Consider the following 17957-nt stretch of genomic DNA (forward strand, 5'->3'; position numbering starts at 1 on the left):
CAACAATACTGACACCCTACAGTCCTGCTCCTCCAAGATGCTCTGATCCTGGTTACATTTCGTACTGCTGGATCACAGCTTTTTGCTGGAGGAGACACAGTGAATAATTGAATTACGTTCGGCCAGCATGAGCCATTATGAGCTCTCCCTGCATGATGCACTACTCCTCGAGGTCATCTGTTCTTCTAAGGAAGACGCTAAATAGTTTCACTATTGTGGGAGGGAGTATATATTTATTGTATTACAAAAAAAATGTCTAGTTTTGAAATATTAAAATATGGGGAATGTATGCTGACCTCAATACACGTTTGTATTTGGTGTAAGGTGCACATTGCAGGACAGGAGTCAGAGACCAGCTGGCCAATGCCTGGCATGGGAAGCCTGTCTCTGATGTCAAAAGTCTGACTCTTCTCCCCGCTACGAGGCTTCACGTTCAGATCTGGCTGTTGTCCACCAAGTCTCACATATGTGTGGTTCTCATTTGTCTGCAAATGCAACGTAGATGTGCCCACAACTGCTCTATGCTTCAGGGCAATGTCTGTCTCTGCTTGAAAATGTGCCCTTGACATTTTGATTCTTGTTTTGTTCATTTTAGACAGTAGAGCTCGTGGATCAGTTGCTTCGGAAGGTGGATCCGGCCAAAGACAGGGAACTGTGGGTAAAAGAACACAAAACTGGAGATATCCGACCTGTGGACATGGAAATATAGACTGATCTATGGTTGTATGCAATGAGTCCACTGAATTAACCAGGCTAACGTTAGATTTTTAAGGGTCAGAAGAGCATAGGGAAAAGGTTGTTCCACTACTAGACACCTTGTAATTTATGCCTGTACAGGCTATCTCTGTTACATTTAGTCATAAAAGTGGTCCTCATTGTGCTGAGCCTTAAGCACCAGACATTCCGGGGTGAAAGAACCAGATGTGTGCTTCCCACCAGGGGTTCCCAATTGCACGCAGCTTCCAGAAGAAATTTGCTTTCTGGTACGGAGAGAGCTCTGTTCTTCAGTGACTTTGTGCTACATACCTTGCATGACTATCTTTATACAGTATGTTAGAACAACCTTGCAGTGAGCCTCTGACTAGTAAGTAGATAACTGTTCGAACATGATGCAGGACGCAAGGAAGTTCTGATCATGAATCCCAGGTCTATCACTGGCTGCTTTCATGGCCATAGGCAAGTCCATTAAGTTTTCTGGCTCCCCATCTATAAAATATGCATATCTTGCAGTAATGTTGTGTGCATACATTTATCTCATATAACAGTTTCCCACCATGGCAATGAAGTGATGGCCCTTCTCCCATAATCTATGGAGAAGACTCCCATTCTTCCTGTTTTTTACTCCCTCTCAGGGATACATAAACCCATTATCATCATGATTTCTGTTCTAAGCCAATCAATAAGGCTGCAAGGGTTACCATCACCATTATTTATCAGGAAAGACTTGGTTGTGCTGTACCTACCTCATTAGCTGTCTGAGTGCCCTCAATGACAGGAAGAGGTTATATACCAAGGAATAAGTGAGATGTTTTGCAAGAAGTTTTCTCACAGAATCTCCTTAAAGACAGTCCTCTAACATTTTTTTGGGATCCAGGCTTAAATTGCACTTTGTTGGTTCCTTCAGGTGGATATCACAGGCTTTAGGTATCTTTAATTACCAAGTTTGTCCAGCCAAAATGTGAGTTTTATCTTTTTAGAGCCTGATTTTCAAAGGTGCCATGAATCTGTGATGCTAGATTGTATAAATGTAGATGTAGGTGCCCAGCACTTCTGCACCATCAGATTCTTAACCTTAGGTTTTTCCTTTGTTGACCTTACCACAAACCACCAAAAATTCAACACTACTCTTGGCACATAGTGTTATGTAGTTTGGAGACTGGTTTTGAAAAGGTATTAATTTTCTTCTCCTCCTGTTATTTCTGGTTGGTTATTCAGTGTTGCTGTTAATATATCTCTCGGCATTTCATACCATGCCAAGATTCTTCAGATTATTGCTTTAGGTCCAGCAGAAACCTTGATTCTCACCACTGTGGCCTTTACTCAGTATTTACTGTGTTGTTATCTACAGTTTGCCAAACGTACTATTTCATTTGATCCACAGTTATGCTCCACTTTGTCTCGTTGTTACCATCCTTTTTCTCCCCAACACAAAAATTGCATCCTTCTTTTGTTCTACAACTACTCCAGGTTTTGTGCTGTGATTAGATCATTGAGAATTAATATTCCCCTTTATAAATACAAACTGAAACACAGAGAAATCTTATCTGAGGCACATGTTTAATATTGCTGCAGTGATTATTTTTCTGGATTATTTCAAACTGAATTCTGTTGCATTTTCCTATAGTTCCCTTTTTCTCAACCATCTCTTTACCAGCATAGATTCATTCCTGCCTTGCAAATGCCTCGACAACCCACTTTTCTGCTGTGTCATTAACCTTTATAAACCTTTGCACGTTGGCAGGTGCAATGCCACGAGTGCTGCTTGCTCAGGATTACCATTCTTCGTGTGACATCTCCCATACTGCAAATCCATTACACACCTCTGAATTTGTGACTACTATTTTCTTCTCGGTGTTGGAAGCATCCAGCACACTGACGTGAGTCTCTCCTAAGTTCTTGCAAAAAGCATTTGCAATACAGATGAAACATGGTTTGCCTAAGTGTCGCATAGTCCTTGAGCTCAGTTCGATACAGTCGCTTTCCTAGAATCCTCTTCTGTGGCTCAAGCAGGGAGGTTTAGTGATGATCTCTCTTTTTCAGTCTTCCTATTGATTCACTCTTTATCCTATTCTTTTGGCATACCAATGTATACTTTTCCTATCTACCATGCACTTTCAAGGACAGGCACCACTTTTTTTTTTTTTCCTTGTTGTTGTTATTTTGTTTGTTTTGTTTTAAGAAACCACAGGTGCCGGGTAAGCTTTCAAAACTGCAATGGCCAAAAATAACTGTAGTACCTAAGAGCTGCATCTCAGGTCGGCCTCTGTATTCTAAGCTGTATTGTAAATTAAAACGAGCAGTCTTGACAATACCTTGCCACATTCCTGTTTTGGTTGCAAAACAAAGCTAGTTGTGCACTTTGCACAGTATTCTCCTTAATATCTGAAATAATCTGTTATTAATTACAGTTTATTTTTCCTCTTTCTTTAAAGATGTTTGTTATTTTATCTATTTTGGACTGGAAATACAGTCCATTAGCACAGGTTTCTCTGTGGCTTTAAATGCATTTTGGTTCCGCTACTAAAGTGTACTTAAGCTGCACTTCTCAGTTGTATTTTCTGGTAATCTTTTTTTCCCCTTTGATTTATTTCGAAACAGTTTTCCTATTTCTAGTTTTTGGTCCATTTGAAATGTTGCAGGAATGTGTGAGCTGCACAAGACAATGAGTCTCTTGATGGAGTCTGTATCTCTTTTTCACTTCAATAATCTGAGAGACTGCTTGTGGCTGGCTGTTCATCTTCACCAGGCCCAGCGAATCTGATGGTGCTGCTCTGCGGTGGGTGAGATGCTTCCTGTACAACAAGAATTTCATCCATAATTGGTGGAAGTGTTAGGGAAGTTTTGCTGTTGCTTGTAGACATCTTCCAGCTTATTGCCTGCAAAAGATGATATTCCCTTGTGATACAACACTGCAGACCGTGGGATCAGTGTTATCTCGCTGATGGATCCTGGACAGTGTGACACCTGGAGCCCCAGTGCTCCTGAAGAGGCAGCATCTTCAAAGAAGGTAGTGACAAGTTTGAAGGGAAGCAGGAATGCCTGCCCTCATGTTCATTCCTAACAAGGTAACTTTGGGGGTTTCAGCATTGCTCTATTCATCTTCCAGTGAATTGAAAAAATGCAGCTGAACTCAGTCTGTCCTTATGCAATAGCTCATTCTAAACAGCTTCTTCTCTGGAGCAAGATCAAGCTTCATGTTGTTAAAATAGCTAGCGTGTGAAAAGCATGGTGATGTTGTAATATAACTAGTTAATAGGAATAGGAAAGTAAGTCTCTTGCCTCCGTAGGTACTGAGCTTAAGGGTCACCTCATTTTGTCTGGCAGGTGGGCACACACACTTGATTTTTTTTTTACTGTGTTTACTTTGTTTTTACTGTGTTAGTCACCACAGCTATCAGGGGTTTTTTGTTGAGTCACAAGGCTGTCTTGCATTTTCATACAGCTCTGTTGTCACAAACCAGAATGCCAGCTTTCAATTTTTTTGATTTTTTTTTTTTTGCTTTCACCTGAAGAGGTAGAATTAGTGGAAATTTGCCTCTCGTTCTTATCTGATTGTTCTGCTGGCCCAGGTCTCGTGCTATCAAGCCTCTGGCTCCCTGGTGATCTCTGCTTCAGCAAGAGCCTTTCGGCCTTTATCAAGCTCAAGCGCTTCATGAATTCCTACAGCTTTGAATCTGTTGGGTGTCCTGACTCCAGTGCCAAAGCTGGTGAGGTGCTTACCAGCTATAACTACAGCTGCCACGCAGAATGAGAACACTTTATTCATCATCCATACCAGCCTGCCTATGTCTTCAAAGCCATCTTCTGGCACTGTTGACTCAATAGAGAGTCCTCATTGGAAGTCTAAGGCATTCTTACAGCTAATTTCCTAACAGAACTCATTCTGGATCCAGTGCTGTTGGTTGATTCCTGTTGAAGTTAACAAGATGAAAACGAGTCCCTTACCGCATGGGCCAATTGCACTCTTCTCCCATCACTGGCAAGATTCCAGTTGCTCTCATAGAGCAACATCCAAAATGGGCTAATTCTCAGATTTCCAGTCTACTCCAGATTCACTCAGGTCTGTCACTCACATTTGTTCGTCTTCTGAAAGACTTCAGTTGCTCCCTTATGGAAATGTTATTTCATTATTTGACACTGGGATCTTTAGAGATACCTTTAATATTTTTTTAAATGTTAACATATCTTACCAGCAGTGAAAATCATATGGAAATCTGTTATGTTTCCAGAATATGTTACCCCCTCTGCAGCCCTGCCTGAGCTGCTGTGGTGTGGCTGTGCTTCCCCTCGTCTTGCACAGTTACAGTAAACACTGAAATCGTTCTTTCTTTCATGCATGACAGGCGGTATGCAAACTTGTGCTCTCTTTTTCTTTACTCTTTATGCATCTGCACAATTCCATGTTGCAGAATTAGCTGCTTTTTGTTCAACTGACAGCCCTATGCTGTGATGTCAGCATGTGTAGCTGTCTTGTGACAGTGAACTGCGCGCAGATCACCTCTTTTTCTTGTTTGTTTTTTGAGTTTTTTCTGACAGCAATTTTCTCTAAAGCATTCACAGGAAACTTTTGGATGCTCAGTAGCAGTCATAATTTCTCAGACCTTCTCAGAACCTGTTTTTAATGTCATTGTTTAAGTATTTGCTGCAAGTTCGACTCAGGTTTCTTGAACACAACAGGGAGCATGTAGGCGATAAGAGACTTTGAAAATCAGGCTAACAAATAGAAATGCACAAGCCTTGTTTTTTTCCTTAGTCGTTGAGTACATATATAAGGTAAACATTAGGAAATGAGAACCTCAAATACTTAATGTATAAGACCCAGCTGCTATACCTGCAGTTCCCAGCAGCTCCAGGACTCACCCTGTGTCAGGCCAGGATGGGAACACAGCTCTAGAACATGGGCCTACAGCTCCCTTCCTGATGCAGCCGTAAAAACCCAAATCCAAAATTAAGTGAAAAAGCAGCTCTGCCCATCTATTTCTTCAGTCACACACAGGGAGAAAAAGAGCACTGCTCACCCGGGTGGGCCCTTCACTATCAAGCACCTTAAGAAATCCAGACCAGCACCTTGAAGGTCCCCTTGGAATGAGTAGATGTGACTTCGTGGTGTGATCAATTGATTGTTTCCCTCTGAACTGAAAAAGTATTTTCTGTTTTATCGTAGCTAGTGTGCACTTTTGCCCTGCTGCAGCCTGCTGGGTCTGTTCCCAGAGATGCCAGTCAGAGCCTGGTGTCCTGGAGGCGACCTTGGTCACCCTGACATTCCTGCTTTGTGAGAGCTAGGCCTTCAAAAGAACTAGGCCTTCAAAAGAACTAGGCCTTCAAAAGACAGCATCAGAAGGGCAGTTTTCAAAATAATGAGCTTTCCTGGTCACAGACCTTTCTGGAAGGTCTGGAGGCTTGTTGCCACCCAGTATGTGTTGAGATAGGAGCATGAGGTCCCAGCGGTTGCTGAAGCGTTGCTGTGAGCGGTTCTTGCAGCGTGGGCGCTCCTGCCGTGCTCGTACAGGGGCTGGAAGTGGCTGATGAGCGTCCTCCTGCACAGCAGAGCTGTCTGACCTTGTACCAGAGGAGCCTGCTGGTCACAGTTAACTTAACCAGATGGGCAACAGTCACAGTCAGATTCAAATTAAGAACAGACGCACGGGGCAGGAAAATATTTAGCTGCCCCAGTGGCATCTGAGCTTCTTGACACAAGGCACTCGTCTCCCTCAGAGCCTGACGGGCCCAGTAACAGGCTCACCCTTCTCCAAATTCTGCTTAGCACATGGAAACGAGTGATTAAATGTTCCCGTATATCTATTGCCCGATACAGGGCTCTCCAGCTGGTACCTGGTTGTGCCAGCAGGAGGCCGGAGCGTGGCAGAGCCGCGCTGGTGGCCACAGAACGGTTTCTGTTGTTCGGCAGCGCGGTGATGCCCGGCGCCCTTGCACTGAGCCGTGCCGAGCGTGGCACACAGGCGTTCCGCAGGAGCTCGGAGCACACAGTCTTTCTGTTGTATAATGGTGATGAGCTCTTTCCCATCAGCAAATCCTTGTCTTTTCCTGAGAAGCACTATTTTATAAATAATATTAATTACTTTGTCTCATAATAGATCTGATCCATATAAATGCGCATCTTTCAATTATTTTTTTTTCCTCTTCGTTGTTTCGGTAGCCACCTTCCATCCCTGAGATACACTGGTTATCAGGATCTTTAATTTTGAATTTTCATAGAATCTCTCTGTTGCTTTAATGTGCTGACCAAACACCATGCTTTTAGATATTTTCTGAGAGTGATAAGTGCATGCTTTTTGGAGGGGTTTTTTTGGTTTTTGTTTTGGATTTTTCTTATCAGCCACCAGGTCTGGAAGTGCAATGACTCCTTTTTGTGCTAGTCACTTTTTTTTTTTTTCTTCCTGGACATTTTTTCTGAAGGGACCAACACATAGCACAATTTGACTTAAATTTCTAATCCCATGCATTCCTCAAGGCAGAAACCTTTCGTGCCTAATGATGCGTCTGATTCTAAGAATTGTACATGGATAAAATCTTTTATAGACCAGTAAAAAATAAGTCTTAGGTTAACCACATAGTAATCACAGAAGAAATACATAAATTTGAAACATTCAAATTTAATTCCCTCAACTTACGTTAAGTTGAACTATTTCAGGTGCATTGTAAGCGATAAACTCAGTGCATACTCAGAAGAAAAGCTTTTCAGCTGCTGTATTCAGGTTCAGTGAGTGGACAAGACTATAATTTTGAATATATGCAGTCTTTCAGGGCAACTGATTTAACGAGTAACTGACTAATGGCTTGTATCACAACCTGACTAAAATTCTGCTCATAGTTCCCCTTGAAGTGCCTCTTTAAATTTTATCTGCTACAAGCATGTAAAATTCACCCTACAAATTTCCAAAACTCAGGAGCAGCCGGTATGCACAGATCTGTGCAGGATTCTCAATGCCGCCTTCCTCACTCTGCACTGTGCGCTCTTCTTGGACATCCACATATCCAGAGCTCCCACATTCTCTCACCGATCATTTACTGCCCAGTACAGTCACCCGAAATTCTCAATGCTGAAAACAAAGTAGGAAATATTAGACTTAAAAGCAACTGCATTGAAGGAGTGTTGCTAAACCGATGTGACACATCCCTTAGTATAAGGGTCTCAGTAAAATAAGCAGGGAATTCTGCATAAAAATAGTTGAGTAAGTGGCATTTGGGGCCTAAGTGGGACTTTATTGTGTAAAATAAAAAAAACCCTCAACTCCTTTTAAAGCAGTTGCTGAGAAGAAATTTTCTGGTACTGGAAGTCTAAAGATGAAGAGTAATTTCGGGATATCACATCTGCATGACATGACAGTCTTAGTCATTTCAATTTGGTAATGCTTGACTGGAAATCTCCTGTGCCTTTGGGGTTTTTTAATGTGATGGCTGAGATTTTCGGAATAGCCTGAAGAATCTGGATGTCCATTTACCACTCTTTTACTCCAGCAGGTCAAAAACACTCTTTAGGGACAGCAAGCAGGTACTAGTATTGGACAAATATTTTATTCTCCTCCTTAGATGGTTTCCTTTCTTTCAGCAGCCCACGACAGTGGGAAAAATCCACCAAACAGTTTTGCAGGGATTTACAGGGATTGAAAAGCGAGCCAGATGATCAGTCATGTACTAAACCAGAGTTTTCTACTAAAATAAAGTTATTATTTGGTCCTTTTGTGTAGTTTTTGCTAAATACTTCTAAATTTCTAGGAAAGTTATCTTCTGCCAGTACTAATGACTTATTTTTAAAGATGTTTAACCAAAATTTTATAACTTTCCATAAATTTTGGCTGAATAGACCCCTTAAATAGTTTATGTGTCATGCAGCCTCTGTCTGGGTAAGAAATAAATTTTGGATAAGTGTGGAAATCATAGGATGGCTTTTGTTCTATAAGGATACATGAAGGAATTGCTCACTGAACTTAAGAAGTTGAATGCAGAAGACATTTAAGGGGCAGATCTTCAGCTTGGGTAAACTGGAAGAGTTAGTGGAAGCCACTTTATGTCAGCTGTGGATCTTGTCCTTCAGTATTGAAGGCATTTCCTATACATGATTTTTCTGTCCTACTGTAAAACCATTTCATATGGTTAAACTGTATTTTCCTATATTGTTCTGCAAGTTTATATGCACCACAGTGCTCATCTCATCTCCTGTAAAATAAACTGTACAGAGACACACTGAGCATGGAATTGTCTTTACCCAGTTGCTTTTTCTTCTACTAAAGCCACACACCTTTTGAATGCAATATCATCAAAGAACACTTGGGGTGCCATATGCGCATGTACTGCTTGGTTGATACCAGCTTAATGCTGCTTGAATTTGCAATCACATCACTCGTGTAATCTACTTGTACTCATCCTTTTCAGATCTTCGCATGATATTCAGATGAGTACAGTCCCTAAAGTTTCATTTTTATTAGGAAATCAGTTTAAGAAACACCTGTAGTTCAGTGATTTTGTTTCTTAAACAAGCAGGCAAGCTGACCATGATCAGTCCAAAAGCAGCTGCCATGAAATGGGCATGTGTTAAATCACCCGTAAGTCTTCATCCAGTCAGTGCTTTACCTGCAAGTTCCATGTGCATCTTCAACCTCAGTTGAAGAGAAAACACTGTTGTAAAATGCTATTTTTAATAAATTGTTCTACTCTGAGTATTTGAGTTAACATGCATGCTGGCAGGTTTTCTGACCAAGTCAAGATCAGCCTTGCCAAAATCCTGTCTAATCCAACAACTGACTTCAGAAGTGATCGGCATGGGATCCAGCTGCAGAAGCAGAGCTCAGAGCGAGCAGGCGTCGCAGTTGTGCAGAACACAAAACCACCTTCCCAGTGACGTGTGACTTGGAGACCTTGGAGGTAACAGCATTATCCACACATCTCATAAACCTCACTGGAGCTTTCTTCTAAGAATTTGTCCTGTTTTGAACTAACGTAAAATTCTGGTTTCTGCAACCACCTGCAGAACGGCATCCCACAGCTCTGCGGTGTGTTTGTACACTGATGTGGTAGGTGGTTGCAGAGGTGTGCACGCTCTTCTCAGAAAAGGAGAAGAAAGGTAAGACACTGAAAAAGTTCCAGGTGGAAACTCGGTTTTCACAGCAGAGTCTTTGCACCTTGCCCAAAGTAGCCGAAATCTGTTAAAAAAATCTCTGAATGTTTTGGGTGTTGGTGCTGGGTATAGAGCAGCTTGGTCAATACTTAACAGTTCTCCATGCATTGTGGTACATTTAGCTGCAATTTATCAGCAAAAAGCATTTTCAGTTGTAGAGGACTTTGATACACCTTTGAAACTCAAGATGGGGGGTTACTGTACAGGTCATGACACTTATTTACTACACTGGTGGTGTGCTGGTGCTCAGAAAAATGTAATGGTGAAAGGACCAGAGTGAACAGTGGAAGTAGTAGGGTGGCAGCCTCGCAGTTTGCAATGTTAAGGTGTAGAGGACAGGAGGTTTTACCACATTCTGCACAGGAATACCTGTGTTAAGACTTTTGCAACCAAAAGAATTAAAATATCAGCTTTGATTCCACTGTACAATTAAGCCTTTGACCCTCTTGTGTTCCTCAGACGCGGAAAGAAAGCTGCAAGGGCATCAGCCAGGAGGTTTGATTTCAGACCACTTTGGGGACTAAGAAGTAGACATGCTTTGTGCTTCAAGCTGTTAACTAATACTTCAGCAGTTCCTGTTAATTGTAAATAAAATTACGACAATACAGTCTGTATCTTCTGCCGTTTCTCTGACCAGCAATATGATCCTGAAATCTCCATATAAATACAAGTTTTCTATATGGTGAAGTGGACAGTATGTTAGGAGTATCCTAACTTGCACTCCGTTGCAAATATTAAGTGGAAATTGGAGGCTGTGTGCACACCGTCAGAGTGGATCAGATGCCATTTGGCTGTGGGTGCTGTTCCTCACCGCACTTGGGCTGCGTTTGTGGTGGGTACCCCCTGCCTTTGGGGGTGGAATAACTCAGTCTTACTGAAGGCAAAATTTGGGAGCGATTCAGTGGTTACAGTGACCTGTGAGAGGCAGGCTCTTGATGGCACAGCACCGAACAGTGCTGCAGCTCTGCCGTGCCAAACATCGGTCCTCACACGCTCTTGCCCTGCCCCTGTGTGCACGGGTGCAGCTCCAGCCTCTAGGTGCAATACACTGCTGAGGAACGTTGCAAAGAAATACTAAATCCCCAAGAAACAGAACAAACTGTTAAAATTCCTCCCACTTTAGGAGGACGTGTGAGGGTGGATGAATTGAGTGCAGTTCTGAGCAGCATTTTCCAAAGTAAAGAGCTGGATTGCTGGGATGAATTGCTGCTTATTTTCTCAGTGCTGAGCCTGTTTGGAAGCCCTGGCAGGTGCCACCCTGCCTGCCATCAGGGTGGCTGGGAGGACGTGTGCATTCCTTGGCTGTTTTGAACAGCTGGACTTTTCTGTGAAGGGCACTGGTGACAGATCACCCTGCTTAGACACAATCCTTCAGACTATTAAGAGCTGAGAGAGGTTTAGCCCTGGAAATACTTTGGATGAGGTGCAGCTGTGAAGGGTGATTCGGGCATACACAAAATCCCATCTTGCCTGTGTTGCCGCTCCTGGGCATGTGCTATAGGTGGGATGTGTAGCCCCTTCCGAAATCCCTTAGCAAGCAGATTCTGAACTGACAGCCCCATCAACAGGAAGAAGACCCAACAGGAGCCAGGGGAAAATATTGGCTGACTTCTGCAGCTCAAGAAAAGTGTTTTAACCAGCACGCATTTTGTTCCTGACAGTCCTGAAAATTGTAGTGAATGCAAACTGTGAAAGTGTGAATGCACATGCACATGCGAAGTGTGAAATGGCACATGCGAAGACTTGGCCAGATCCTCCTGTATTGTGGCTGGGGTGCCAGGGGTCTGGCTGCCACAGTACACGGGCGCGGAACTGGTCAGTGGTGGCTGAATGAGGGGTTTATACAGTGTATTTCAGGACTAGCCATCTGCTTTGTTGGCTGGAGAGGGCCCCATGCATTTATTTTACGCTGTTGAAGCTAAGTGTTGACTTTTGATACTGTATAGTGTATTTTCATTATTGATTTTGGACTGTCATGCAACTCAGGGAAAAATACAGCACTTCAGGCATACCCATTTCAAGGGTAAGACTGTGTACTCTGCAGTGACCTCCTGTGCAACAAAAGCCCCATCAATTGATTTGAGGCAAATTTTGTATTTTTTAATTTAATTTTTATTTCAGACAGGGACTTCCTGCAACCAGCATACGTTGTAGTTGGATGCTTAATATAACCTGTGAGCCTGGAAAGCCATGCAACCTGTTAGAACGACTTAGAACGGACACTATTGACACAAAACCAATACTTTGTCACCTGAGATGAAATATTGGTGTAGATCTACCTTACGAAATGACATTTCTGCAAGATTTTCTTGTGTGCTCATTCCTACTGTCACACAGTTCCCAAACAGTCTCTGCCTGCTCTACCCAGCAGGCAGAAAGCATCACCCTGTGGTGCTTATAGACATCTGGACCCTGGAGAGTGTCTCCCATAGCAGTGACCAGTAATTATTTTTTCCTTTGAAGGAGGTGCTGTCCAGTCCTTTGTGAGCTGTACCTCACGTCTGATAAAAAGCCAGTAGTCAGTAGGTTAGTGAAACTTAACAAGGTCCGAAGAGCATTAACTGTTTCCTATTTGTAAGAGAAAACTTCGTAGCAACCTTGTGTTTGGCAAATGAACACCTCCTTCCATGTACATCTTTTGGGATTTTGCACAGGGTTTTATGTCCAAGAAGCTAAAGGCTCATTTTAAATTGCTATTCCTAACTCATCTGAAGACCAGGGACACCACTGATTAAGCTTTCGTCTCAACAGCCTTCTACATCTCTTCTTCTTTTGTATCCTGCAGTTGTGGGTCACCCTCTCTCACCTGAAGCTGAAACAAGCCAGGAAAGCTCTTTTCTTCACAAATCCCTCCTACTAGAAGCATTTCAATTCACTGAAGCAATGGGCAAAAGGTGGTAATTTAGGCTGCAAAGTCAGGCTGCAAATTCTTATGCTGAGGGTGTCAGAATTTTGCATAATCTGAAACAGGTTTAGGCTTTTGGGAGAAAAATTTTACTCCAAGCACTGCTGGAGCCAGAGGTTCATCCTCTGGTGGCAGAAGGTCCTTCAGGTATATGGACTACGGCAGGAGTTTGAGGGAAGGAGCACGAGGCATGTGCCTGTCTGTGCACTCCCCCTGGCTGTATGGGGATTCCCACAACTGGAGACAGAATACAAAGCAGCAAAAAACGTGAGTTTGAATGTACCAAAGTTTCTCATCGGCTCAGACATGCTTGGGTTTTGTGGTTAAAACAGAACATGCCTCAGCAAGCCCCAGCACTTTCCTGCATCTGCCCCATGGATGAACTCAGCTGTCTTGTTATGAGAATATGCATTTGTACCAGATCGTGCTGATTTGGTTTACACTGGAGATCCAAAGACTTCAGATCGAGAGGCTCGAGCTCTGTTCTGGTTACAGACAAGAAACACACCAGGTGCTTGACAAGAGTGTAGGTAAAAGACCAGTCATTGAGACAAACAGAGAAACAAGGAATCTAATCAGTGGCATGATTAAATCCATTTATCACAATTAAAAAAAAGGGGGGGGAGTTGGTACTGAAAATGAATCTACAAGTTCTGCTGAACACAAGGTAAACTGCTTCTAGTTGTTTATTTTTAAAATACAGGAGATGATGTTATGTCAAGCATAGCTTTTCCACCTATTTTTCTCTTGAAGCAACTGGCTGCCTGAGGAGAAACCCTAGGATTATTTGCCAATGCCCTTTAACCCTCCTGCAGTTCAAAGACAGTTCTTGCCTCTTAAAATGCAGGTTTTGGAGTGCATGTTTCAGTCTTTTACACCAGATGTCAGTGTGCCTCCCTTTTTGCCCTAGAAGGCTTCAGGCTAGGATGTCTTTAGAGAACTGCAGCTGTGTCGGTTGAAAATTGAAAGATCCGTTACCAGTTCTGGCCATGGACCAACAGCACAGAAATCCATCACCTCAGCCACAAATGTGAAAACTACTGCTTTTTAAAATGCGACTTTATTGCCATAATTTACTCACTCTTCCTCACTGTCAGTCTACAGTCCCTCAATGTATCCCAATTTGGAACAGCACAAGGAGAGAGAAGAAAACAGGCCATGTCCTCTGATGTGCCATTTGACATATTTCTAACTCCATCCTTGGCTATGGTCAGCAGAGGGCAACACCACATCTGTAGCCATATTACATACCTTACTTCAACCATTACTGCTTAACCCTGATCTGAAACCTTTGATGGGATTTCAGGAAAAGGCACTTAAAGCATTCTTCCAGGGCAGAGCAGTGGTCCTGCAGCACAAGATGCCTTGCTTAAGGAGTAGGGAATAACTTGTGGCTACAAAGAAGTGATGCTCAACCTTTATACCACAGGGAGCTACAATCTTGGAAGCACCAAAGCACTCAGCATCTCCACCTACCAGGTGGATGACAGCTTGCCAAGTTTGGAAAGGACCACATAGTCCTCTACTGGACAGTTCTTGTCCCTGATGTCATCCTAGTGGAGCTGCTTCTTATATGTTCTCTATGTTCTTATATGTTCTAATATTTCACATATAACCATCAAAAATAGTCATGTTTCCTGAAGAAAAATATGCTGTGCAGTGGTGTGAGGAGGCGGCAGAAGGCAGGGTTACTCTATGAGAGTGGAACAAACCAGGACCTAAGTGACCACAGCACAGACAGAGCCCTCACTGACCAGGGGCACAGGTCTGAAAAGCATTGAAAAAACAGGCTCCTGGTAATCAGGTGCATCCATCTCATAAAATAAGGTAAGGTGATGAACCAACTTCATCCATGGAATTTTGTCAGGAGCAATAGGAGAGGAGGCAGACACAGAACTAGGAGACAGGTCTACAACAAAGGTCTGACATCCATCCAAGAGGCAAAGCTGGAGATAGCTGCACCTACAACATAGCTTAGGCACCTGCAGCATAGCTCAGGCTTGAACTTAAATGGTGTTCCTGGAACCATGGGCGGGGGGTGTAAGTGGAAGCCCCAGGTCAGGCTAGTGAGTGCAGTTAAGTCCTGTTGGTGCAGTTAGGGGCATGACAGACAGTAATCTCTTGGACTTGTCTGCAGCCGTGGTGGCCACTGTACAAACACAAGAAGAGACAATTCTGCTTTGAAGGGCTTGGAATGGACAGAGAACCAGGTCAGAGATGCTCATGGTGATTTGCAGTGCTCATGGAAGGATTCACACAAGATCACTGATAGAAGCAGTCATAACTACTGCTGTAAGTCAAATGAAGAAGTTCACAGAATCACAGAATGTCAGGGTTTGGAAGGGACCTCGAAAGCTCATCCAGTCCAATCCCCCCGCCGGAGCAGGAACACCCAGATGAGGTTACACAGGAAGGTGTCCAGGCGGGTTGGAATGTCTGCAGAGAAGGAGACTCCACAACCTCCCTGGGCAGCCTGGTCCAGGCCCTGGCACCCTCACTGGGAAGAAGTTTCTTCTCATCTTTAAGTGGAACCTCCTGTGTTCCAGTTTGTACCCATTGCCCCTTGTCGTTGTCATTGGTTGTCACTGAGAAGAGCCTGGCTTCATCCTCCTGACACTCACCCTTTACGTATTGATCACCATGAATGAGTCACCCCTCAGTCTCCTCTTCTCGAAGATCAAGAGCCCCAGCTCCTCAGCCTTTCCTCACACGGGAGATGCTCCACTCCCTTAATCATCTTCGTGGCTGCGCTGGACTCTCTCCAGCAGTTCCCTGTCCTTCTGGAACTGAGGGGCCCAGAACTGGACACAATATCCGAGATGTGGTCTCACCAGGGCAGAGTAGAGGGGAAGAAGAACCTCTCTCGACCTACTGAGCACCCCACTTCTAATGCACCCCAGGTACCATTGGCCTTCTTGGCCACAAGGGCCCAGTGCTGGCTCATGGTCACCCTGCTGTCCCCAGGACCCCCAGGTCCCTTTCCCCTACACTGCTCTCCAACAGGTCGTTCCCCAACTTATACTGGAACCTGGGGTTGTTCCTGCCCAGATGCAAGACTCTACACTTGCCCTTGTTATATTTCATTAAATTTTTCCCCGCCCAACTCTCCAGCCTGTCCAGGTCTCTGGATGGCACCACAACCTTCTGGCCTGTCAGCCACTCCTCCCAGTCTGGTGTCATCAGCAAACTTGCTGACAGTCACTCTATTCCCTCATCCAAGTTGTTGATGAATATATTGAATAATACTGGTCCCAGTACTGACCCCTGAGGCACTCCACTAGATACAGGCCTCCAAATGGACTCTGCCCCATTGACCACGACTCTCTGGCTTCTTTCCTTCAGCCAGTTCACAGTCCACCTCACTACCTGATTGTTCAGGCCACACTTCCTCAGTTTAACAGCGAGGATGCTGTGGGAGTTAAACTTATTCTACAAGCTGAATGGGCTGAAAGTGGTTTTGAACCCTCACAGGTCGTTGTGTCGTATGTCCTTCATAAGTTCCTTAAAAGCAAAGCTATGTACAAAGTTTAAACAATCGGTTTAAATTAGCTCTTGTAATCTTTCCTGGTTTACTACACAGGTGCCAGCTACCATTTCTCTCACGTGGTTTCATGAAATACAATGGCAATTTCTGAACTGATGGTCAAGACAAAATGGCCCAAGGAATTCTGCTTGAACACCTTTCATTGAACTAATGTCACACACAAGTGAAGTTTCAGCAGTCAGGATCTTCTATCTTGACTCAAACCACAGAAATACTGATGTCACATTTCTTAATCAAAGAATCTTGCTTGTATAAATTACTGTCTTGGTCCTTATACAAATAAAAAAAATTACAAACATGCACTAATGAAGTATTTATGATAGAGACAAACAGTTCAGCTTCACTGGTTAAAGCTGAACGCTCTGTTTGCACTGTTTTTTTCACAAGTCCCTCAAAGTAGAGGATGGGAACATCTAGCTCCCATTTTATTTTTGCTTCCTGTTTTATAAACAGTCTTCTGGAGCTACAGCATGAGTTATAGTCTCTTTATTTACAGAGCTATGATCTTTTTTGTAGACTTAGCAGATGCTTTAAGACTGTATCATTTATCTCTGCTTGTTTCCTCAAAGAGACTAGGACTACTTTCTTTTTCTATCAGCTGCTTGAGTGTCTTTAAGCTGGTTTCTCCAACACAGTGACAATCATGGCTCTCTGTTCATGGGTTCAGGCTTCAGGAGAAATTCTCTTTTTCAGTTTCTGGCAAGTCTACGTAAAAGGGAGAAAGGTTCCTGCAGAGTACTGTGCTTAATGTAGAAACGTGGGAGTCAAGTCAGGACACCCTCTTTGCACTGCTGACAATTCTCAGGAATCTTTTATGTTGGCTTACCTTATCCATGCAATTGCCTGAAAATGTGTTACAGTTGTATGCTTAAGAGTATAATTAACTGCGTGGTTGCTGTGATGCTTACATATATTGAAGGGAGATGTGTAGTCAATGCCTTTTTCGTAATTTGTTGCTTTATGCTTTTTTTCATTCTTCTCTATTGTTGAAACCAATTCATTTCTTACCTCCTAAGTCTATGAAAACTAAAAATCTATGTTAGGCCAAAGTCCGTATAGTCCAGTATCCTGACATGGACAGTGACCAGTAAGCACCAGTTTCTTAGGGAAGTGTTGAAGAAGAAGGCTTTGTAATGAAATACATTGTGATTCATCTTGGATTACACTTTAAGCCCCTGGTGACCCCTGCCCAGGGACTCTCTTAACCAGCACTGGCAGTGTTGGATTTAAACAGCACTTGACAGGTTTTTTCTTTCCTCCCATGAGCTGCTTTTGGAGCTTATATAAACTTCCCATAACATTATGTAGAAAACAGCTGCACAGCACAGTGATGTCCAATATGAAACACGTCCTTCTGCTTCCTACTAATCCGCACCTCTCCAGGTTCATTTGTTGTCTTAGTTCTTGCATGTGAAGACACAGCTTCTTGCCTTTTGCAGTCAACCCATGATCTGACAGCTCACTGTTGTGTTCCTTCCCTTCTGCTCCAATAATTTGTTGTTCAGGGGCAGCAGTTCTAATCCTAAAATCTTCCTGCCATGTGCCTGACCTAGCCCTGCTCTGTCTTCTCTAGGTAGGATGAACAGAACTATACAAGGTATTTAAGATGTAGGCCCACTGAGGATAACATAATGCTGACTGGCTATTTCTTT

At 43.3% G+C, this 17957-nt stretch overlaps 1 protein-coding gene across 3 annotated transcripts in view; it reads left to right on the top strand.

The window, feature by feature from the left end:
- The window catches only part of GAS7 (growth arrest specific 7), a 107168-nt gene extending 98136 nt beyond the window's left edge, over positions 1–9032 (top strand). For all 3 annotated transcript variants that reach the window (XM_065647773.1, XM_065647775.1, XM_065647774.1), the window contains one exon: positions 596–9032. In XM_065647773.1, the coding sequence (XP_065503845.1) occupies positions 596–709 (114 nt within the window). In that variant the 3' untranslated portion in view covers positions 710–9032. The remainder of the gene's footprint in view (positions 1–595) is intronic.
- Positions 9033–17957: the final 8925 nt, after the last annotated feature.

This window comes from Caloenas nicobarica, chromosome 18 (genome assembly GCF_036013445.1).
Source record: "Caloenas nicobarica isolate bCalNic1 chromosome 18, bCalNic1.hap1, whole genome shotgun sequence".
NCBI lineage: Eukaryota > Metazoa > Chordata > Aves > Columbiformes > Columbidae > Caloenas > Caloenas nicobarica.